The sequence below is a fragment of the Panthera leo genome, chromosome D3, assembly GCF_018350215.1.
Source record: "Panthera leo isolate Ple1 chromosome D3, P.leo_Ple1_pat1.1, whole genome shotgun sequence".
NCBI lineage: Eukaryota > Metazoa > Chordata > Mammalia > Carnivora > Felidae > Panthera > Panthera leo.
The window spans coordinates 36,139,102-36,162,285 of NC_056690.1; the positions used below are offsets into that span (position 1 = coordinate 36,139,102).

General features: G+C 45.9%; 1 protein-coding gene across 2 annotated transcripts in view; it reads right to left on the minus strand.

Moving 5' to 3' along the window:
• The window catches only part of PTPRM (protein tyrosine phosphatase receptor type M), a 789,396-nt gene that overhangs the window by 13,739 nt on the left and 752,473 nt on the right, over positions 1-23,184 (minus strand). For both annotated transcript variants that reach the window (XM_042910577.1, XM_042910576.1), the window contains 8 exons: positions 18,114-18,230; positions 12,864-13,018; positions 12,412-12,547; positions 10,329-10,478; positions 9,428-9,601; positions 8,283-8,414; positions 4,747-4,872; positions 2,646-2,809 (listed from right to left, as the gene is read on the minus strand). In XM_042910577.1, coding sequence (XP_042766511.1) covers positions 2,646-2,809; positions 4,747-4,872; positions 8,283-8,414; positions 9,428-9,601; positions 10,329-10,478; positions 12,412-12,547; positions 12,864-13,018; positions 18,114-18,230 — 1,154 coding nt within the window. The remainder of the gene's footprint in view (positions 1-2,645; positions 2,810-4,746; positions 4,873-8,282; positions 8,415-9,427; positions 9,602-10,328; positions 10,479-12,411; positions 12,548-12,863; positions 13,019-18,113; positions 18,231-23,184) is intronic.

The window sequence follows — 23,184 nt, forward strand, 5'->3', positions numbered from 1 at the left end:
GGGCAGGGACTGCTCTGCCCACAGCCATTAGGAAGCACTACTCTATGTTGAATACAACATTCTTACCTCAGAAATGAACAGCAGAGAGCTTTTGTGGTTCAAAGCATTTTTTCCTCGACTATGTTGGAAGATACGAATTCAACTGAACTTTGTTTCTCACAACTAAAACAATCTTCATTTAGATTTATAAATCGAAACAATACACACTCTTACCAGGCATGGGTCTCATGCCCACCCTGATGCCAAGAGAGCCAGAGGCAGCCCCATGAGAACCAAGGGGACTTCAGGACTGGGAAGAATGTTTCCCAAGGAAAGATCAAGGTTCTTTGGGCTGGCAAGAGGGCAGAAACAATGGGATGCCTGCCACCATGCACTATAAGGAACAGCCTGCTGTAGACATCATGGAGAAGGGAAATGCAATTGCTTAGTTTTGGGGTCACAGCTGGGCCTTGGGAGAGTATAGTGGGTGGCTGTCTATGAGGTGCAGTGATTTAAGGCATCTTTGTATCTTCCCCTCAGGCCTGTCCTGGTGCCTCAACTTCCCCCAGTGTGACTTAGCCCTTTGGGTTACGGCACTGGCCCCTGTTAGAAAGCTACTAATCAAAGCGGGTGCCATGTACGCATTATACTCCTAGTTCCAGATACTGGCCGACTCCAGACACAGAAATGGGTGTCTGCAGACTGTTTTGAGTTTTTCCAGAAACCTAATGGATATAATACAAACCCTAACTAAAATGTCAGTTTTCCCTGCTGGGACTGTATCAACTCACACTGGTCACCCTCTGATCATATTCTGATCAGAAGCTCTATCTGCATTTAGAAGAAATAAATTGGGGGATGTGAGCTGTGACTCAATCCTCCTTGGCATTTTCTTGGTAGGGATGTTTTTTAATGAGCTGGATCCAGGAGAAGGAAGGGAAAAGTAAGCGGGCAGGACAAAGGATTGGAGGCTCTGGTCGAGGCTAAGTGTGAACAGGCTCATAAGACTCTTTCCAAGGGCATATCAGTTTCTGTAGGATGAAACTCTGCCACTTTCTGACTCCTGGGAAGCAGGGCAGAGTTCTGGGGTGTCATGGACCCTCCTGGGCCCCTGGGGGGAGGGGCACGGCATGAGATACAGGCCTTGAGTAACCAGGGTCCTTAGGCAAGCTTGTCATTTTAACTAGGGTTGGTCTTCCCAGAGTTAAACCTTGTTTCCCCTTCCGTTTGGGAGCGATCATACTGTGGGCTTGTAATGATACTCCCCTGAAAAGAGACATAAGCTTATAAGTTTCCACAAATTCTCTAAATACCTTCCCTAACTGCCATGACTTTCTAATTGCCTGCTCCATTAAGCCAATCCCAGCTGGCTGATTAGCTACATATCATCACCAATGAGAAAATGCAGGTGATGGTGCTCTGAAAAGCAAGGCAGTCTCTTTTCAGTGGCTCTCAACCTTGGCCACACACTGAAATAATCTGGCAGTCTGAAAAAACACAGATGTCTGGGGCCCATCCTTAGGGATTTTGATGTGATTGCTTTGGGTATGGCCTGGGCATGGTTTTTTGCTTTTGTTTTTCATTGATTAAAAATTTTTTTACATTTATTTTTTTTTGACAGAGAGAGACAGAGCATGAGTGGGGAAGGGGCAGAGAGAGAGGGACACACAGAATTCAAAGCAGGCTCCAGGCTCTGAGCTGTCAGCACAGAGACCGATGCGGGGCTCCAATTCATGAACCCTGAGATCATGACCTAAGCCAGAGTCGGATGCTTAACCGACTGAGCCACCCAGACGTCCCTGTTTTTGTTTTATAAAAATCTCCCCAAATGATCGTCAATGTGCAGTCACAAATGGGATTCAATGCTCTGTAGCAGAGGTCTTCCCATTTGAGCACCCCCTAGAACTGCTGGTCTAGAGACCACACTTTGGAGATACGGGCTCTAGCCAAATCTTCCCTATATATATATATATACATATATATATATATATGTTTATATTAACATATATATATATATGTTTATATTAACATATATATATATATGTTTATATTAACATATATATATATGTTTATATTCTCAGGCAAAAACCAAGACATAAACAAAATTCTCTTCAAAGACAATTCCTTTGAAAGACAGTTCCTTCGAAACCTCTGGCATGATTTCCTATAGAATTACCAGCTAGTGTGCTGATAAACCTGTTGCCAACACCAGTTTTGCCGAATCGGGGTGGGGTGTGGGGGGGTTCTGATCTGTAACATCTGCTGACGTCAGTGTCGTAGATACATCCACTGGGGATGATTGCAAGTTACCAACAGTTCAACTACCAGCTCAGAAAACTCCCTAAACTTACCAATGGACTCTCAGGAGCTTGTAGGAGCCCAGTGAATCCACCCAGGTGTTTCTTTTTAAGGTGGGGGGGGGGAGGATGACCACAAGGTCAGGGCTTATTTTTATAGCAGTGACACCCTATCCCAATGCAAAATGTGCATATTTTGTTTTCTGGAAAGCAAACGAAATTCTTAACGAGGAGGCAGATCATCTCCATCCATCCAGACCTACTTATTTCTTCTCCGTTTATAGAGAGGCAAGGGATGGTGAACCATGGGGGGGACAGCGGAACGCTGGCCTGGCCCTTCTTAGGTGCTGAGCCCTCCTTAGCACTTACAAGCAGTGCACAACCGTGCGGCCTTCGCCCCCGTTGTATTCCTCCTGCCACTTGTCCACCTGGCGAATGAGCTTCAAGAAGGAGCGCTTGGACACCGGCGTGTCCCTGTACATGGGCCAGCCCAGGAACTGGAATTGCTGCACCATCCGGTATCCATCTTGGGGCTGCGGGGAATCAGGCAACAGTCAAGGAGGCGAAAGGACACAGGCATCATTTACCGGTGGGATTCCAGCAGGCTGAGTCCACCTGCTTGGACTTCTCAGCAAAGCAGGCCATTACTAAGGGGGAGGCCGGCCTATAAAATAACGAAGGAAGCTTCCACTGGCCTGAAGCGTTAGGCGTTGTAACCCGAGCCGTTATAAAAAAAACAGGTGTTTTAAATGACAGGCCAGACGAATAAAAGCGAAGCAGAATGCTTACAGTTTTGCAAAAGCCAAGTGACAAATAACGTACAATGTGAACACTGACCTCACTGGGCAGTAAGGGGTAACATGGGTTTACTTTAATTGCAGGTAATTGGAGGGGAGAGAATAATTTATAATCTGGAGATGTGTGTGAGCTCAGGGTGATAGAGGTTACATGGCGTTTCTTGCAAACACAACATGGTTTTGTGTATTGGTGTGAATCTTGCTAAGATATCAATAGTCAATTAATCTTTAGTCATAATTAAATGGAACTGGAGTATTCAAAGAAAGTGTTAGAGAAGTGGCAGCGGTTTTAATCTGGCTGCGTTTAAATCACTTGGATCACATCTCCTGCGGCCTTTAGCACCTCTGACACGGGTGACTGGTCTTGCTCGCTGACACCTTCTTCACCCAGCTGGCCTTTCTCCACTCTCTGCCCTCTGTCTCGGTCTCCCTTCCTCCCAGACCTCTTGCTGATGGAAACCCCAGGCTCAGTCCTTGGGCCCCCTGTCTTCTCTCCCTCTCACCTGATGAGTTTATGCAGTCTTTCAAAACTCCAGTGAGTTGTCAAAGTCATCAACAAAGTCAACGTCATTAAAGTCACCAACATCTCTGGGTTGGGCCTCTTCTAAATGTCCCCCCTCATAGATCTGGGCCTATTTGACACTTCCTCTTAGGTACCTGATAGTCATCTCAAACCTGGCATGTTTCCTGACCTTCTCTCTAATGCGTGTCCCCCTACCCCAAACAGTCCCATTGTCCCCACAGCCTTCCCCAGCTTGGTTAATGTCAGTTCCAGTGGTCCATTTCTCAGGACCCAAATCTTGAGATCCACTCCTTATTCCCTGGGATTCAGCCTATTCCCAAATCCTGTTGGCTCTGCTGTCGGGATATATCGGCATCTCTCTGTCTCGGGTACCTCCAGTGACTGCCTTCGTCTTGTTGTCACTTCTTACTTGGATTATGATAATGGCTTCCTGATGGGTCTGTTCTCAACACAGAAGGTACAGTGTTCTTTTTAAAGGTAAATTATATCATGGGATTCTTCTCTACTCAAAACCCTGTAACGGCTCCTTATTTCCTTTAGAGCAAAAGCCCAAATCCTAGAAGTGGCCTGTGAGGCCCTACGCAGTCTCTGTCTCCCGCCCCCCCCCCATCCCCCCCAGACACTTGGCTACTTTCCTTCAAGGTGGATAACTCCATCAGCTACTCTCACCTTGGCTTACTGTGCTTCAGCCATACCAGCCTCCTCACTGTTGCTGGACCCCACCAGACAAGGCCCTACCCCAGGGCCTTTGTACTGACCATCGCTTCTGCCTATAAAGCAGTCTCCAAAGAGATCCGCATGGCTGCTCCCTCACTTTGGTTGGGTCTTTGCTCACACAGCACCTCTATTTAAAGACAGAGACTTGCTCTCCCTCCTGGCCCAAGTGCTTTCTACCTCTCCATTTTTTCCCTATAGCACTTATTGCTTCTAATATACTGTATTATAATATCTGTTATATCTATTATTTATTGTCTGTTTTCTCTCATTAGAATGTAAGCTCCATAACGTCAGGGAGCTTTGTTTTGTTCACAAACACCTAGAATGTATTCCAAACTCCTAAATGGTGACTGACCAAGTGGGCACTCTAAATGTTTGGTGAATGAGAAAATAATGAAACCAGAACATAAGTGAGGTTGGCTGCGATTCTTACTCTGGCTGCATTATAAATACGGAATATCCTGCTGATGATGTCTTCTTCTAAGTCAGCAGAAACAAATTCCACTTGGATGGGGCCATGTCTGTGAACTCCATTCTCTGGCCAGTACTGCGGACATAACTGAATTGAAAACACAGAAACACAAGGTTAATTATAGGAATAAACTGACTCCTAACAGTTCGGATGAAGTCACTACTGACATTCGCTAATTCTTAACAATTCTTTGATGCACTTTATTTTCTTTCCTTTCTCTCTTTTCCTCCCATGAGGACTTTCTTGTTGGCTGATTCCTCAGCTCCACCCGTCCTTCTAGTACTTCCTTCTTCATTTTCTCAGAAAGTATCTTTAAGCCACGAACCATTCTGCTCTCCAAGGAGGCCACATGGATGCTGTTCAACGCATCCCGTTGTAAGATCTCTTCTGCATGCGTAAAGGAACTTTTGTCAGGCCCTGGGGAGATGCCACTGGCTGCCATTACAAGAGCTAAGATACTTGAGAAGGTGCACACACCTGTTAACACCCATATCTCCATCCTCCCCCATGTGGGCTTGCTTTGTAACTTGTAATCACTTTTGGGAATAGGGCCATTCAGTGACAAGATACTGATAACAGTGTTGGGTTGCATTTTCATGCTCTGGTCCAACCCCTCCCAGCTCAGATCTAAAAACCTGATATTAGAAGAGTCAACGCTTTGCTGTTTTATCTAGAGGTGGTTTTAGTTAAAATCACAAATTTCCTAGAGTCTCAAGGGCCAGGTATTGGTGACACCAGGTAACCAGAATGTTGTGTGAATGTGGCACACAAGTTAGCATGGAAGGAGGGATGCTGGGAAGGGGAGCTTATGAAAGAGGCACCTTCATTTGCTACGACCCCACAGAAGTATTAAGCTTGCAGATAGGTGGGGAGACCATCTCCCGTGACATTTCCCTCTCACAGACCTTTCCTAAAGCCCTGAGATGCTACTAGGCCTTTAAAGTCTGGAATTAAACTTCTTTTGGGACTTGGTATCCAGTGATGTTTCGGGGAGTAGAGTTAAACTTTCATCTGTCTGATTTACATGAAGGACAAATGGCTTGTGGGGAGCCCAGAGGCAATTACTTCAATATTTTACAACTGGTTTCTACTGGGCCGAGCGCAGATGAAAAATGTTATCTCATTTTAAGCAGAATGATGTGCCACAAAAGGAGAATCCACTCATCGAATTTCCTTGTTTGGATGACTTTTATTTTCCAAAGTATCTAAAAGCTCATCGTCAAAGGTTGCGAAGGTTGATGAACGTCCAAGACCGCAAGATAGTTTTCAGTTCACAGTGGGGCAATGGCAGCGCAGTCTCTATTACAAATAAGGTGAAGGCTTGAACTTTATGATCGAGAGTGAGCGTCGGTTACCTAAGCGTACTTCCTACCTTAGCTGAGTCTGCAGTATTTTAAAAATCACATTTATTTATTTTAAACTAAGGCTTCTGTAAAATGCTCCCTTCCTCCCCAGCACTTGCTGGTGACAAGTTCTAAAACTGCGGTATCAGATGATAGCATGCTGATGCTTAGTTTCTCTTTGTACCCAAGGGTAACTAACCACTGCGAAAATTAACGAGTATCGTGATGGGAAGCCGAGATGGTAGTAAAAGTCCTAACATGCACATTTGAACTGTTCTGCCCATTTTTTCCTTCGGACTGAGTTAGCTTTACTTTCTGCTTGCTCTCTCGGTTCAAGCCCTGATCAGAGCTCATCACTCACACCAGAGAAACACGAATGGCCCGGGCCGGCGCGTGGTTCTTGGTACAATACATTCTGCACTCAGCCCAAGTAAACCGTGTAGAAAATGGCTTAAATGGTGCATAACACGTCCATGAACCGGACCTATAAATACTTAAAATAGTTGAGTGCTATTCTCGTACGACTGCAAAGACTTTAAGTTCAAATGCTCAGTTTAGTGTTCTCTAAATGACTACGTCCCAGGAGCCCCTTCTTCTCACTCTGAAAATCAGCTGTCTGCCGAGCGGAACTGGACTCTCTGTCTCCCCTACCAGGGTCGGCCGAGGCTTGGTTTGAATCCAGACAGTTCGAGTTTAGCATGCAGCTTCAGAATTCCCATACAGTCGTTCAAGAAGAATTTGTGGAAATCACTCATGTCTGGTTCACTAATAGGAACCCCCCCCCACCCCCCGCAGTTTATCACCACATGTCAGGATTCACATTAGGGGGAAAAGAATGATTCTGAAGAGGGAATAGTCCCTTGTCCTGTAACAGTCTTTCACTGAATCTTGAATTAGTGAAATTTAAGCCATGGCATTGTGAGTTAGAAGATCAGGATCCCTGGTGCTATTTTGAGTTGGGTCTTTGAAGTTCCCTGAACTGTGGTGTCTGCTTGTCTTTAAAAAGTAGCTGCATTCTCTCTTTGGGAGGGGATCACTGTGGAAGACTTCTGAAATATTTAAGCTTCTTAAGCAAAAAGGACTAGATAAGGACAAGGATGATCGTTATTATTTCATCCACTAGCTCTCAGGCGAGAACCCTAACAATATAGTGTAGGGCCTCACACACAATTAAAAGCATTACAGAATCGAAATGAGTGTCCACGGAATTTATGGCTGATTGATGACAATAAAATGGATTTTAGGAAGGAAAATTCTTGTCCAGTTTGGATGCCAAAATACTTCTGACCTCTTTTTTTTCTTTTTTAAGCTGGTCTCTACCAGAGAGAAAATTAATTCCGTTTCAGAACAAGTTTATTCTTAAAACACGAGAAGTCCACAGGTCCCATAATACCCTCTGTCACGGTGGTTAAGTGGGAGATTGGTGTCGCCGTACCCGAACAGGATAAATTCAGCTCCTAAAGGGACACTGTGCCAATGCTCGCCTGACAAGTCCCTTTAAGGGAATGTTTCTGACCCCATTACTAGTACCCAGTCGTTACTGTCCTGTTCTTTCTCTTTTGGTGTGTGAGGAAAACAGCCACGGGAAAGCCCCATGTATCATTCTGAGCCTCTCTTATGTTCGAGTCCCGGTTTTGTTTCTTTTTAATCTCTTTACCCAAGTGTTGACAAAAGTCATTTTTGTCCCTTAAAATCACCGTCACCCTACCATGACGATCTCTACCTGCAGGCTCCAGGTGAGCCTTGCCAGGAAGTACACGGATCCTCCCGGGGCTAAGAGCTGGGCTCGTGCTGCTGTGCTGTGCTCCCTGCTTTGCTGCCTCCACTTGGTTGCAGGTGTTACGATATCCCCACCCCCAGCAGCTCTGACTCCACCCATTACCTGTATCTCGCTCTACTTGGAATTTCCATCCTCGGGGAACAGCGAATTTCTGACCCTGTCTTTCCCTGTCACTTCCACCATCTATGATCTCTATCTGGTTTTTCAGTTTCCGACAACTTTTGGCCCTGTCCCTAATTCCGTCTGCTTTTGACGTTTGTGTTTCAGCTCCCGCTCCCAACCTTCACCTGGCGTTTGCGAGCTGGCACGGGGGCCTGTGCTTCGCAGTGTGCAAGCAGAACGAACAGAAATTTGACCCTGGGCTTGAGTCTCACCTGGGCAGGATCCACATCATTTAGCATAACCACAGACGTGCAGTGATAATCCAGGACCAGTCTCCAGAAGTCTTTCACCGTGTTTGGCAAAGGATGCTGGGTGACTATAAAAGCTGAAGGCTGTTTATAGCTCTGCAAACGCAAACAAGAAAGATCCAGATATACCCAGGAAAGTGTGAAGGGAGGAAGCTTCCGTTATCTTGTGCACGTGGAGACTTGTGACACAGGACACCGGACACATGTAACAGCTGCTGAAGCCTAGCATCACTGTCAACACCAAAACAGACTAAATATAAACTTATCTGCGGAACGATAATGACCACATATTCTCACTTTGATACCCAGAAAACATAATATCTCTTATAATTTTTTTGCTATATCTGCTAGAAAGGCAATATCGGCCCTATCTGTGGTTATTTTAATGCAGAACGTTTAACTTTACTTTACAAAATATGCACAATTAAAATACTTCTACTTTTCCTAAAATCTGTTCTAGTGTCATTTATACATGTGACGGTGTTACTTATTCCTGCCACAGAAGGGTCCACATGGCTTTTACAGCTCTGGAGAGCTTCAAGTGAGTTTAAGTACCTTTTTACTGCTATCGCACCTGTGGAATTAGAGTTTCCATATTAGCCCCGCAAATATCCATTTACTTTTCCCATCAATTGAATCGCAAATGTTCATTCAGTTAGAAGTAAACAGACTGACAGGAAGTAATGAGTTGTGTGCTATCTATCCCGACAGACCATTTTTTCCCCATGTTAATTACTGCCTAAATTAGGAGGAAAGGGAATGAAAATAATGCTGCAAACCGTATTATCCCACTTCACTGCCTTAGAGACTTAATAGCTGTCTCTTGCTCTCCGGCCAGCGGGTTAAAAATTTAAGTGCTCAGAGAGTACCTGGGGCGTGTTTCATTTGTCAGTACTTCCCGGCTGGTGGTCTCCGAGAGACCAAGAATGTCGCCCCCGACGCAGAAACATACGTGGAATCTGAAATGTGCTTTCGGGAAAACAGCGTGTGTCTTACAAGCAAGCAAACGAGGGCCAACGAGTCGAAGGAGAAGACCCAGGCCCCGCTCGGCCATGCTCCCCTTGGGGAACGGCTTCCCGTTTCCTTTGGGGCAGGGCAGGCAGGCTTACGTCCATGAGGGCCGCGTTGATGTAGTTGCTACTCTCCCCGTCGATGGTGATGAGGAACGGCAGGCAGCGGTCCGGGGGCAGGATGTCCATGCAGCGGTTCTTCTCATGGTTCCGGGGCAGAAGCGCGATGCTGCAGTCTTCCACCCGCAGTGTGGGCGTCACCATGTTCAGGGTCTACACGACAGCACACAGGCACATGGGGAAGCGAACGCTGGACGGCACACCGTCTCACCTTCAGACTTCAAGTTTCCTGCAGCTGACTACCACACAGACGCTCCCTGCCCCCTATTCAGACAGTTCGATGTTTACTTCTCTTCTCTCCCCTTGGATCTGGTCCACAGACAGCACCCATCAGATATAAGGGCCACCGTGGATCTGCTGGAGTACGTGCCGTCTGGTCTGACTAGGGTCGGACATCTGGGTGCTTGGGAGTAAGAGGTTGGATACGGTTTGACTTAGAGTCAGGTACACTTGGACTGGACGTGGATATGAGGACGGCCACAAAGAACTCTTGCCCGGCAAGTGCCGCGAGCGCATCTTGCCTGGTTTGGCTGCACCCACGTTACCCTGTAGGACCGCCTGGCAAAGGGGAGAGATCGCTAGACCAGGGGTTCTCAACCGGCTCACTTTGCTCCCAGGGGCCACTGGCAATGTCTGCACACGTTTCTGGTTGTCACGACTGGTGTGGTGGAGGTCTCCTGGCATCCAGTGGGTAGAAGCCACGGGTTCTGCTAAACATCCTATAGGACAGCACCCGCAACAAGGAATTACCCGGCCCCAAATGTCCATAATGCTGAGGGTGGGAAGCTCTGTGTTGGCTCAAGGGTCCCAGACTTGACTTTGAGATACTTCTGAAGGAGCAAAGTCATAGGCATCTGCCCTTCCCTTTCGCATGACTTACCCGGAACTCCTCTTTAATCTGGCTGGAGTTAGTCTGTGGATCCAATTTGTTCATGTCATAATACAGAGACCTAACTTGGGAAGCAGGGACGGAGGTGTCTCCACAAAGACAGGCTTCCAGGATGGCATCATGGATAAACACATACTGCTCCTGGAGAAGCAGAGGGGACTAGTTAGGAATGGAGAAACCAAGGTAGGTCAGGAGAACTAGAGAGGAAGGGAGGATAGCCCTTCACGGACAAGATAATGTGACAGCGGTCCATCATGGACAATGCATTCCTGGCACAGGGACACCAGGTGTAAGGACCTGACTGCTCCGTGACCGGGGGTGGGGGGGGTCCCGGGACCAGCAGTGCTGATGCCCACGTGGGATGGCCAACATGTTACTGACTGGCCATGTGTGGAGCGTCACAGGAAGAAGAGACACAAGGGCTCAACACAGAAGCATGAAACAGACTAATCAGAGCCGCTCAGACACTGATAAATACCGGAGTAAGCACGATCATGCCAGAGTAGCTGTGGCTTAACTACCTCCGTAATTCTGATTCCATGAGTTTAGAACTCAGTATTTCAGGTGAGCAAATGAGCAGAATCTTACCTGTATATAATGAAAGGAGGAATTTGCTAACCAAATCAACAGTGCAAAGAAGGTCCAGGACGACTTGGTAGCACTATTGAAAAATAAATAGTTCTGAGCACTTAAAACTACTTGTTTTGAAACAATGTGATAATGACAAAAGTCTTTGTGTGTCCCGAGAAGAGTTTTTGATGTATGTACAAGTCCACAGCTTACAAACTCTAATTCTGAATGGGCACTGACTTTCCCTATAATAAATCAGCAAAGTTTTACAATATTTATTATTCATCTTTAATTACGTGAGATGTGAAAAGAGTTTCATTTTTTACTTTAATTTCTATCAATAACTAGGACTCTTTTTTATGTTTATTTATTTCTGAGAGAGAGAGAGAGGAGAGGGAGAGAGAGAGAGAGAGAGAGAGCAAGCACACAAGCTGGGAAAGGGCAGAGAGAGAGGGAGACACAGAATCTGAAGCAGGCTCCAGACTCTGATCTATCAGTACAGAGCCCAATGTGGGGCTCGAACCCATGAACCATGAGATCATGACCCGAGCTGAAGTCCGACATTCAACTGACTGAGCCACCTAGGCGCCCCAATAACTAGGACTCTTAATTCTCAAAAACAACACCTCAGAAACGGATCAAGAGCGACAGGGGATGTGGCAACATGTAATCAGTTGTAAAATCCATTAAAAAATACATTATTATCTCTAAAGCTAGGAATCCCTCTACTAAAGAAAAAAAAGACCATGAAAGCATTTAGAGTTTTTGCTATTTTTATTTAGGCTATTTGAAAAAGGAATTAGGTTTTTGTAAACTTGAAACGGGTGGCTTTTGTAAACTTTAATGCAATATCTAAATGGAAGGGAATCTTATTTATTCTTCATTCTGCTGGTCTGTGGGTGTAATGCCTACTTAAAACAAGCAAATATCAACTAAGACTATGAATTCTTTTTCTCAAACACTTAAATTCCTGACACACCTTGAATTCTAATTTATTGAAGTCCCAGTCAGTATAGAGTATTTCTACAAAACACGCAAACTCCCATGATGCCAAGCCACTGGGCAGAATTTTTAGGGACAGTAGGAGAGGAATGAAATGTACAGAGATTACCCTTAAGCCATTTGGCAAATGCCTGGCTATTCTCAGGAGTGGTCTTGCTCTGGTTACCAGCTAGTTTAAAAGACATAATAAAAAGAAATAGTACTGAATCCCTGAAGCTTAATGTAGAGACTCTACTGGGGCCCTTGCTACAGAAGCAGGGGCTAATTTAGGCTTCTGGCTGCAGATTCTGTTCCCCGGGAGAAGCCCTGGCCTTTTTTGTTTATGAAAGGAGGAGAAAAGGAAGGAAGGGAGGGAGGAAAGAGAGTGCCAGGTGTATGACTTTTTCTTACGGGGACTTTTGGAGACAGAATTGCGGGAGTTTCTTGCCCCCTCGGCTCTGGGAGGTGGGGTGCAGGAGGCACGGGGGACCAGACCCCGAGGATGGGCGGGGCGCAGCCGTACCTCCGTCTGTACCATGTTCACTCTCCGTGACCGCAGCTCCCGGACGCAGTTATAGATGTCTACCACGCCTTCCCTTTCCGCCATGTCCAACATGATATCGATGACGATGAAGCAGCCGGTCCTCCCCGCACCAGCACTGAGTGAAAAGAGGGCTCTGTCAGCTGAGCAAAAGGGATCCCTGTGCTTCTCCTTCTTTTACATCTTTACTATGGTGGAAGTCACATAACATGAAATGAACCACGGGAAGGAGTACAGTTCCGTGGCATTTAGCACCCTCACAACGTATCACCTCTATTCAGTTCCGACCATCGCTTCTCGGCCTTTTGGCTAAGATCAAGTGTAGTTCCGACCACCACCTCTATCGAGTTCCAAAAACGTTGTCATCACCCCAAAGGAGACCCCACGGGCTGCCCACTGCGCTCCCCCAGAGAGGCTCCGGGCTCTCGGCTTACCTGCAGTGCACCACCAACGGGCCTGCGTTGGGCGGGCTCTTGGATTTGACCTGCCGGACGAACCCCAGAAGCCCTGTGGCATGATAGGGGACCCCGTGATCCGGCCAGCCAGTGAAGTGAAACTGTCTGATCTCTCGGATTTCATGAACACCTCTCTGCCGTCAGTCGGTCAGCACAGCAAGGAAGAGAACAAAGGAAAATAAATGGTGAGCGACTGGGAGCGTCCGGTACCCTTGACCAGTCAGTGGGCCTAGGGCCAGGAAGCTGTGCCTTGTGGGGAAGAAGGTCATTCTTAGCTGTAACACACACCTGGAAAGCCTTATTGTAAGCAGGGGGATGCTCGCGGGGGTGAAAGGGAGGTGATGTTTGGGGAAGGCGCTAATTTACAGGTGCAACCACAGCAGATGGATGCATCTCTGGTTCCCTGAAATTCCTTTCTACAAAGTAGGCTCTGTTCACAGTTTGTGTCACTACGGTGTGAAGTGCAAGTCCACAGGGATAGAGAGGCACAGAGCAGGGACCTGAAGGACATCAAAGGTACTTGGGTGCTCAAGACCAGCTCCTGAATGCAGGAGGTTTGTTTAGCTCTTCCGTGTGCTGGTATGTCTTTGTACCGGGTGCCCGCCGCTGTGGCCGCACAGAGAACGTCACTGGAAGAATGAGCGAGGACCACTTTCCAACTGGATAGGCCAGAGAACTCATTCCCATTTGCACCTCAAGTCTGTGAGGTTTCTAACTGGGGCAAACATTTAATCCCCGCATCCAATCACCAACAATCTGAGTGAATGAAATGCTTCAGGCATGACTCAAGATGCTGGGGTCACAGAGATATGAAGACAGTGCCTCCTGCCTTCGAGTGGCCATGACAGTTGGCTTGTGGGAAACAGGGAGGGTGGCAAACGTACACCCTGGAAATCAAGAGGCATTTTGGCTGCAATTCTATGTTAGATCAGTAAACTGAAAAAGGTGGGTTGACTCCAAGTGAACTGAAGGGAGACAGAAAGAAAAAGACTGTTAAGAGTCTTTTTTTTTTTTAAAATTTACTCTTGTTTTGAAAATAATAAAGTTGATTTAGATGCATCAATTTTTTTCTAACTATGAACCTACGTATTAAGGTTCTGTTGTAAAACAAAAATCTGTTTTTTGTGTTTTTTTTAATGTTTATTTATTTTTGAGAGAGACAGAGACAGAATGCGAGTGGGTTAGGGGCAGAGAGAGAGGGAGACACAGAATCAGAAGCAGGCTCCAGGCTCTGAGCTGTCAGGACAGAACCCGATGCGGGGCTCGAACTCACGAGCTGTGAGATCATGACCTGAGCAGAAGTCGGACGCTCAACCGACTGAGCCACTCAGGCGCCCCAACAAAAATCTGTTCTGAAAACAAAAATTGCTTCCAGAATCAAGGCTGGATTGTAAATCCGGGATCAAATAAGAGACGAGGTCTCTTGATGACCTCGTCTCTTAGTTGATGACCACTTACTGAATACCATCTCCGTGTTGGGCCCTGAGTTTCGTTTTCTTGTACCTTAACGTTAAATACCCACTAACCTTGTCACATTCACCATCGGTCATTGTTCACACATACTTAGCAAGCAGAGAAGAAATTCAGAATTTCTAATGTGTTCGGAAAGACTAGAAGAGGCAAGCAATTACAGGTTTTAAAAGAAGACTTGTATGCTGTCAAGGTGTTCCCATGTCTCAGTTTAATAACCCACAAATGCTGAAGCTTTACTTCTCTTTGAAAATTATGCTATTCTTTAATGGAGTTTAAGCATTAAGGAATTAATTACACCATCAGGGATTCAGAAATGAAAATCAACAATGTCATCTACTGAATATGCCCTGTGGCTTGGAGTGCCTGGGTGGCTCAGTCGGTTGAGCGTCCGACTTTGGCTCAGGTCATGATCTCGCGGTCTGTGAGTTCGAGCCTCGCGTCGGGCTCTGTGCTGTCAGAGCCTGGATCCTGCTGCAGATTCTGTGTCTCCCTCGCTCTGCCCCTTCCCCGCTCATGTTCTGTCTCTGTCTCTCAAAAATGAATAAACGTTAAAAAAAAAAAAATCTAAATATGTCCTGTGGCTCCAGAGTAGTATCACTCGGTGGTTGGGAGCCTACATGTCTTATTACTGAAACCATGTAATCTGCACCAGTCCCCAAATCTCTACCAGAAGACAAATCGTTGAGCCTATATCACCCACCAAACTCCTTAGAAAGCCCCCTTGGGCTTTACATGTGACGACTGGGGCAGGGGTGGTCCCATGAAATGGGAAAGCCTATAATATACATGTATTTATTCCAAAGAGGACAAGAGGGCCTTTATTTCTCCCATACACAGTTTATTTTTAGTTTTTGAGATCTTCTCTTCCTAACTTTGCTAAATTTCAGCTCCAGCATCCGCCAAGTCTGGAACCCCAGCCATCAGGAGATGGGCCCCCCACTGATCTATGACTCATTTTCTGAGCCAGGCAAATGCTAGTTTCTTGGATACAGAAAACATTTTCCTTAAATAAACCTCTACCCTCTAATATGTTTACTATTGACAAGATTAGCAAAGGTGATTGCTTCTGAGCCAGCTCTCATTCTTGTTGATCGACGTGGCAATTTCTCCATTTGCTGTTTTGTAATATATTTGGGGGGGAAAAATTACCAAATGTGATCACTGATGGCAGCCTCAATATCCCAACTTGGTATCAGTTATATTTTTTGTTTACTTTTCGTTATAACAAGGATTAATGTTACGTAAAATATAAATGATATTTACTTCCTTTTCCACGTAAATACAATAGGAAGGAAGAACCCAAGACGTAATAGTGCCTAGCCCAAAGGGGGTGCTTAAGAAATATTTGCGGAATGAATGAATCACCAACTACATGTTCTGAGTGTAGCAGGTCAAACAGCAGGGCGGTATTCCTACTGCCTTCTCTGAGTTCCAGGCATCTCCCGGGTAGGGAGACTTTGGTGGCCATTGTCAACTTCCTTTCTGCCAGGATGGTCAGGGCAGGGCATAGATTCACCCGGCAGCCTAGATCCACGGCAGCCTAGATCCACGAGACTTTTGAGCTGTCTTCCTCCTGACAGAATGGCAACTTTGTTATTTAAAATCTATTTAGCTTTGAGTCATCAGCTGCAGGAGAAAGGAAAGATGACAATCCCATGCATAACGAGAACTCCTCAGTTTCAAATTGCAATTGTCTGCTAGTTTTGCAGAGTAGAGCCCAGATCCATTTTTCACCTTGGGTCCCTTGATGCAAAATACTCTCAAAATAGAATCAGAACTGCAGGCCTCTCAAAGTACATGCTTGACTGGTTTTTTTTTTTTTTTTCCTTCTTCTTCTTCTTTCTCTTCTAATGAGAAAGTTTAAAATCTATAAGAAATGATCCACAGAAGTACTAATGATTTGTTTTCCTTAACGATTTCAATTGCCCAGTTAGAAAATCACTAACATGTCATTTTGATTTCTCCCAAATCCTTAATAAGCTCCTCATCCTTCCCTTCCTTCCACTGATTCTCCGCTGGTTGTCTGATGACGAAAATAACTGGGTATTTCAGAAACATTTCTGTGCAGCTGGGAATGTAGGGGAGTACAATAAGAGGTTAAAAAAAGAGCAAAGAAACAAACAAACCCTTCCTTTAGCAACAGAGATGCATTTTCAGCTTATTAGAGAGCCCACTATTGTTCAAAGAGCTCCATGTTTAAGTGATGGCTTTGGATGATTTTTTTTTTTAAAGAAAAAAATATCGAGGGTCTTTTATCACTATCTGTTTTAATGCAGTTATTCATGAGTGCTCTTGCCAAGAGCCATACAAAAATCTTCCATGTTTTTTTTTCCGATCCTGCCTAAGAAGGAAAAAAAAAAAAAAAAAAAAAAACCCGACATCAAAGCGTGAGGTTCAGAACTTGAAGAACTGAGTCAACCAGAACTCCACATTCTTTGAAGTCTCCAAGCCTCCTGCCTGCTTATTAAAAAAGACAGGCTAAGGAAAAGAAAATGCTAAATAGTGTGAGAAACAGATTAAAATAAACTAAAGTCTTTTCAGCCTTGTGATTCTATGACAAATACGGATTTGAAAACCGGGATGGGTAGTTCAAAACATCAGGGTAAATTAGCCGAAAAGCAGATGTGGCAATTTCCTTGATTTTCCAAAAAGGGTCTCGTTAATCTACAAAATTGCACTTAGATGCGACGAAAATTAGAGTAAGGAGGAAGGCCAAGGGCCAACTGCCCAGCGGTGTACTTTTAGCCCAGGTCCTCCAAGGCCACCTGCTGTTATTAAATCAGAACAAACTTTCACTGAACAAATCCGCGACAAAACTGTTACTTCCGGCGCAGGGCTCCGTTACGGACAATCAGCTCTTGATGGAGAAGTCTGCGGACCTCTGAGACAAAACTGTTTGTCCCCTTCACCAAAGGCAAGATGAGGACTGGAAGGCAGAATGTTTCTCAGCCACATCACCTCCACTCTCCCCACAGCCTACCTGTGCCACTTCTGTGGATGGACTGCAGTTTGCTTCACTTCCGGCCCCTCCCTATGTCAGCAGAAAGAGGGGGAATAAGGAAATTCCCTGTTACGCCCTACAGTGCTTCCCAGAGAAGAGGCCCCATCCATGCACATGGGATGAGGCAGAGTAGAGCCATAGCACAGCATTCACGACCCAACACCAGCAAGTACAGAGGCTAAAACCAGTATGACAGTGAGGATGAATGAAGGGGCTGGTTCATGCAACACGTCCCACGTCTACTTCTGTTTCCAGGTAGGTCACTTCCGCTTGGAAGATCCAACAGTCCACAACGGAACTGTAGGCTTGAAAAGCCTCAAGGAAGCAGGGGGGCGGGGCAGCAGGGGGAGTGGTTCCAGGAGGGGTTAGGACCTGTGTCTCAGCACTGATACTAACTCACTACTGGGAAACCCATATGGACGTACGACATGAAGGACATTTATCAAACTGTGAACAAGGAAAGAGCGATGGGCCGAACAATATCAACCAGGTTAAATGGAAGAGGGAGATAGACAGATCGGCGTTATCTTTTGATTTGGTAGCAAAACATAGATTCTTATGAAATGGGCATGATTCGCTTCAAAGATGGAACTGAGCTATTATAGAATCCAAAGGCAAGATGCAATCTTGAGAAATCACTAGATAGAGCCTACCTGCATTCAGGTGTGACCAGGTATAAATTATCCTAGAGAAGTTAATGAGGCTAGCACCACTAACATCTGACCATAGCTTTTCAAAGTAGTGTGAAAACTTACCTTTTCAACAGCAAACGTTCTTATCACATATTCTGCCAGTAGTTCTGTTTCTATTAGGGTCACTTTAATGTCTTTATATATCTCTGTGTCATCTGGCCAGTATTTGCAGCATTTGACCTTTAGAAAACACAAAGGAAATGAAGGCTTTAGGGTTGTCTTCCTTTTGTGTGTGTGTGTGTGTGTGTGTGTGTGTGTGTGTGTGTGTTTTGTTTTCTTTTTTGGAGTTCCCCAAATGATGGGCCACAGTATGACGTACGGGATAAAATTTGCACAGGAAAACAAAAGTTAAGTTGTCCACCTAAGAACAAGGTTTATTTTTTTTAGATCACCTGTGCTTCTTTTCTTACCCCAGAAGAAAACGAAGTTTGAGTTATAAGAGTAGTAAAGCCTAGGAAGATGGTCTAAAGTTAACAAGTTATATTTATACTGCAAATATCCCAGGTACCGTGACCATTCATTTCCTGTTTATCTCTATTCAGGGAAGCGCCTGGAAAAATAAACGGTAAAAGGTAGTTTACAACATTTTTTAGCTCCTCTGAATTTAAAATTCCTTCTAGGTCAGAAGTTGCCTGAACATTTTTGAGGAGGCGTGCGCAGGAAAGAGCCGACTGTAAAGATTAGAGATTTTTCTTTTTCCTGAAGAAGAAAGTCACTATGTGGTTTTCCCAAGTTAAAATTACACCTTCATTTTAATCTAAGTAAATTCTATATACAAAACTTGGTAAAATATGAGCCGTCTTTCCATATTACCAGAAGCCTGTAATCTAAAGATATTTCAGGTGGAAGAAATTTGTTGGACTTGGCCCCTTCTAGAAATTGATTTTTCATCCTGTAGCTTTCCCAGAGCTCATGGAAGCCTGGAAGAAGAGCAGGAGGCTGGGCCAGGCCAAGGGGGCTGTCCCCGGGGCTCTGTCCTTAGCCTCTGCAATTCTGTCCTGAATTCCCGACAGCTTTTATCCATTCCTGTCGCTGTTCCTCCGTGGATGACTTCTGTCCCTCTGGCCCTGTTTCTCCAAGTGCTGAATTCAATTTCAAACTTGTTTTGTGGGCATTTCCCACGGAGGTCCTGCCAGCACCGCCACAAAGGCAATGTGTCCAAAAGAGGATCCCTGGTCCCCCATCAGCTGTCCTCCACTGACTCCCCAGGTCAACGACACCATGATTTCTGTAGTTACCCAGGCAAAAAACCTGCCTACTCCTTCTCCAAAACCAACGGCCAAGTCTAAGAGGATTTTTGAATTCTCTCTCCAATATGTTTTCTGACTTTTTGTTCCCTCTGTCACAATCTTAGTTCAGACTCTGGTACTTCCTACGTGGACACTCTCCCCATACCAACCCAGAAGAACCTTTCCAAAGTGTAATCCCAGTGGCATTCACTCGCTCTGCTCAAGAAGCTTCTATTTCCAATGACTGCCCGTGAAATTAAACAGAAATGAAATTTAGCCCGGTATGTAAGGACCTTTTATTTATTTGGCCACAATGAACATTTTCTGCTATATCTTTTACTACTGTCCTTTTTACCACCATGTATTTGATGTCTAAAGACAAATGGTTTGCCCAGATCCCAGCTACTCATCCCATTCCTTCGGCTTGGACTATTCTCCCATTCGTACCCTCCCAGCTGAAGATTCTATCCATTCTTCAGAGTACATCTCAAATGCCACACCCCTTCAAAGTGTTTCCTCTAAGGATGTGAGCTCCCGGACCTCTCTCTCTTCTTGATCCTCTGATAAAGCGTGCCTGTTCTGTTAGTAGGACCCCCTTCTTACACTGCCTGGTCCTGCTTATTACTGGTCAGCATGCAAAGGGTGTTCAATTGCTTATTTTTGCAAGTCCTGCAAAATCTGCCATTGTATCCCCTACGTGCTAAAGTAGATCCATGTAGAATTGATCTCATGGAGCAAATCATAGGATCAGCGTAGGAAGGAAAATCCCAGACTGGGAGAGTTTACAAACAGAAGGGTGGGCTGAGATGGCCTTTTCCAGAATGCCAAGCACCTTGGTACACTAATGTTTCAAGTGCGGGACAGGAGTGGTCACTATCTTAGCTGCTTCCTCAGGAAACTTTCTGGCAGCTGATTCAGTACAGTTCTACGTAAGCTTTATTAGCTTTACTTGGCAAGATGTAAGCCAGACATGTTCGGGGCCGGGGACACAGTGGAGTGTTAAGGCAAAGACAGTCCCTGTCCTCATTAAATTTTTAGTCTTCTTTGGGAGTCTTTTTTTTTTTCCCTCCTGGAAACAATATCTGTGACTTTATAAACTATAGATATAAGTATTATGGCTTATATATAATATGTCAAAGATTTATATTATGATACCTTTGCTGCATTTAAAATACTCCAGAATAGCAGGGATAATTTCTCCAGTTCCTCTCCTACATGTAAAGTGAATCTGGGCAGACCATGCATATTTGCGGTGATGTCTAATTTGACGGCAACCCTAATTTCGCATACAGAACGCACAATTACTTCACAGTGCTTCACAGTGCTAATGAACAAAGACACTTAGAAGGTACGTACGGGGGGGGGGTCCCTTCTATATTGGGAGACTTGCTTTACCCTTTTGTGATTCCAGTTACGCAAGCCGAAGGCAGTGGATAGATACAAATGGAGTATATATGGGCACTTCTAAAATTAAAGTTTTCGATGTTATGAACGTACAATTAAAAAAAAAAAAAACACCTATGTATTTCTCCAAAAATTACAAGAGAATAAAAACACTCACACCTGCATCCTATGCGTACTGGGTGTATCTTATCTAATAAAGACGCCTTGTTTGAATGCAATCGATGTAGGACATATCGCAAGGTCATCTTGTGTTTTAGTTCCTTATCCTCCCCATCTAAAGATTTTCAACAAATACGGGTGCCAGGGGCTTCAACACCTTGGAGGCGGGGACACCAAAAGCCCCTGCAATGTACTGAAGGCTTAGCATTTCTTTTTGGGACCGTTCTTCCGATTCCCTCGGGCGAGCTGGGGTTCCACAGGGAATGTCACCCCTATGCACCCTCCGTGGCAGGCTCTGCCTGCTCTCCCCTCCACATCCCCTGTGCCTCTACCCACCCCCCCCCCCCCCCGCCCCCACCGGTCAGATGCAGCCGGGGCGCCCCACGTGTCTGCGGCAGGAAGCGGTCCTGGGGGCCAGGAGGTGGCCCTGGGGCTCTGGCTACAGCGGCGCCCCCCCAGGGACAAGTGCCGCTGCCTTCCAGGTGACCCGCGAGAGACCCCAGCAGCTCTGAGTGCTCCCCACGCTAACTCCGCGCCGCATGCATCACACCACCCGTGACTCGCAGAAAGGAAGCCTTGGGGTTGCTTCCTTCCAGAAGGCATTACGGGCAGAGCTTTGTCCTGTGCGGAGGCACCTGGCTGGGCGGGCCCAGAAGAGGCGCACAAGCCATTTCGAATCCCGCCCTCTCCATCTCATCTCCCGCAATATCCTGAAATGGCTTGCCACATCTGTTTTTAGCCTACTAAAAACCTTTCTAAATTGGGTTCCTTTTAGTGTCTTTTTCACTGCTTGGACTGGTGTCAAGTTATTATTTTGCTACCAAAAAAAAAAAAAAAAAAGGTAAGAGGAAGGTATGCTTTTCTAGATGCAGCCTTTCCATGCCTGGGGAAATCTGGGGCCTGAGTCACCTCCTGGCCTCTAGGGTCTGCATACAGAGATGTTAGGCCCAATGGTTTGAGGGGCACCTGTTGGAGCCCAGGGACCGCAGAACCAGATGCTTCTTTCCTCTGATCTCTCGCCAGGCTTGGCTGCCTTTTGCAGCGGGCGCTACCTGCCCAGCTTCTAGGACGGGCTGTGCCTCCCATGCACTCTGATTATGGAAGGCAACAGTCTCCATCCTGGAAAGCAAGGCTCTGATCAGGCTCATCTAATTACCTGGGCGCCCCAGGGCTGGTTCCACCGGGTTATCAACCAGGCATCAGCCTCTGGGCGCTGCTGCCTGCCCATCACCAGGGAGAGCTGCCGGGGTGCAGGAGGAAATCTCTGCCTCCAAGATGATGTGGGCGTGTCTTTGTTGGCTTTAAAATTCACAAACATGAAACAGGACAGAAAGCAGAATAGTTCCGGCATTTCTAACTGCCTAAAATAAAGAAAAAAAATCTTCGAAGCTGATCATTTTCAACCAGCAGCCCAGATGATCCCATATACAGTCAAGTCAAAGGACCCCTAGGGGTTTTATGCTCCTTAGGCTGGCAGCGCATTACCATTACCGACGGGGCATCCTGACATCTCTTGAGCAGGTTCTCAAACTTCAGCAGGCAATGGAATGCCCTGGAGGGCTTGTTAAAACAAGCAGGGCGCCACCCCAGTTTCTGATTCAGTGTGGGGCCCCAGAATTTGCATTTCAGACCAGCTCCCAGGTGGCGCTGCCGGCCTGTGGACCACACACCGAGTAGCCGGATTCGGACAACAGGCAAGTTGACTGCAGAGTCTGGCTCTCATTAAGGCTGATATGGGGCTGGGTAAGGACTCAAGTTTGCTCCACCTTTGGCTCTTCGTCTGTAAAGAGGGGATGATTTCAGTTCCTATGTCAGTCATTCGAAGATTAAGGGAGGGATTGCCAAATTTGTCTGCACATTAGAATCACTTTAGAGGATGGTTATTAAATTCCAGAGCCCAGGCCGTGCTCTGTGCCAATTAAATCATTATTTCTGGGGTGAGACAGAGGCGTTAGTTCCTTGTAGCTTCCCAGGCGACTCCCAAGTGCAGAGAAGTTTGGCAACCACTGTATTAAGGGATATAATGTAGTTAAAACATCTGTTCCAGTGATGTTTCATTCAAATAATGGATATTCTTCTTTTCTTCTTCTTCTTCTTCTTTTAAAGTTTATTTATTTATTTTGGAGAGAGAGAGAGAGAAAGAGAGAGAGAGGCGGAGAGAGAGGAGAGACAGAGGATCCCAAGCAGGCTCTGCACGGTCAGCACAGAGCGCAACGTAGGGCTTGAACTCACGAACCGTGAGCCGAAATCAAGAGTTGGACACTCAACTGACTGAGCCACCCAGGCAGCCCTTTTCATTATTAAGTGATAATTTTGTGATCTGGACTACAGGTGATCACGGG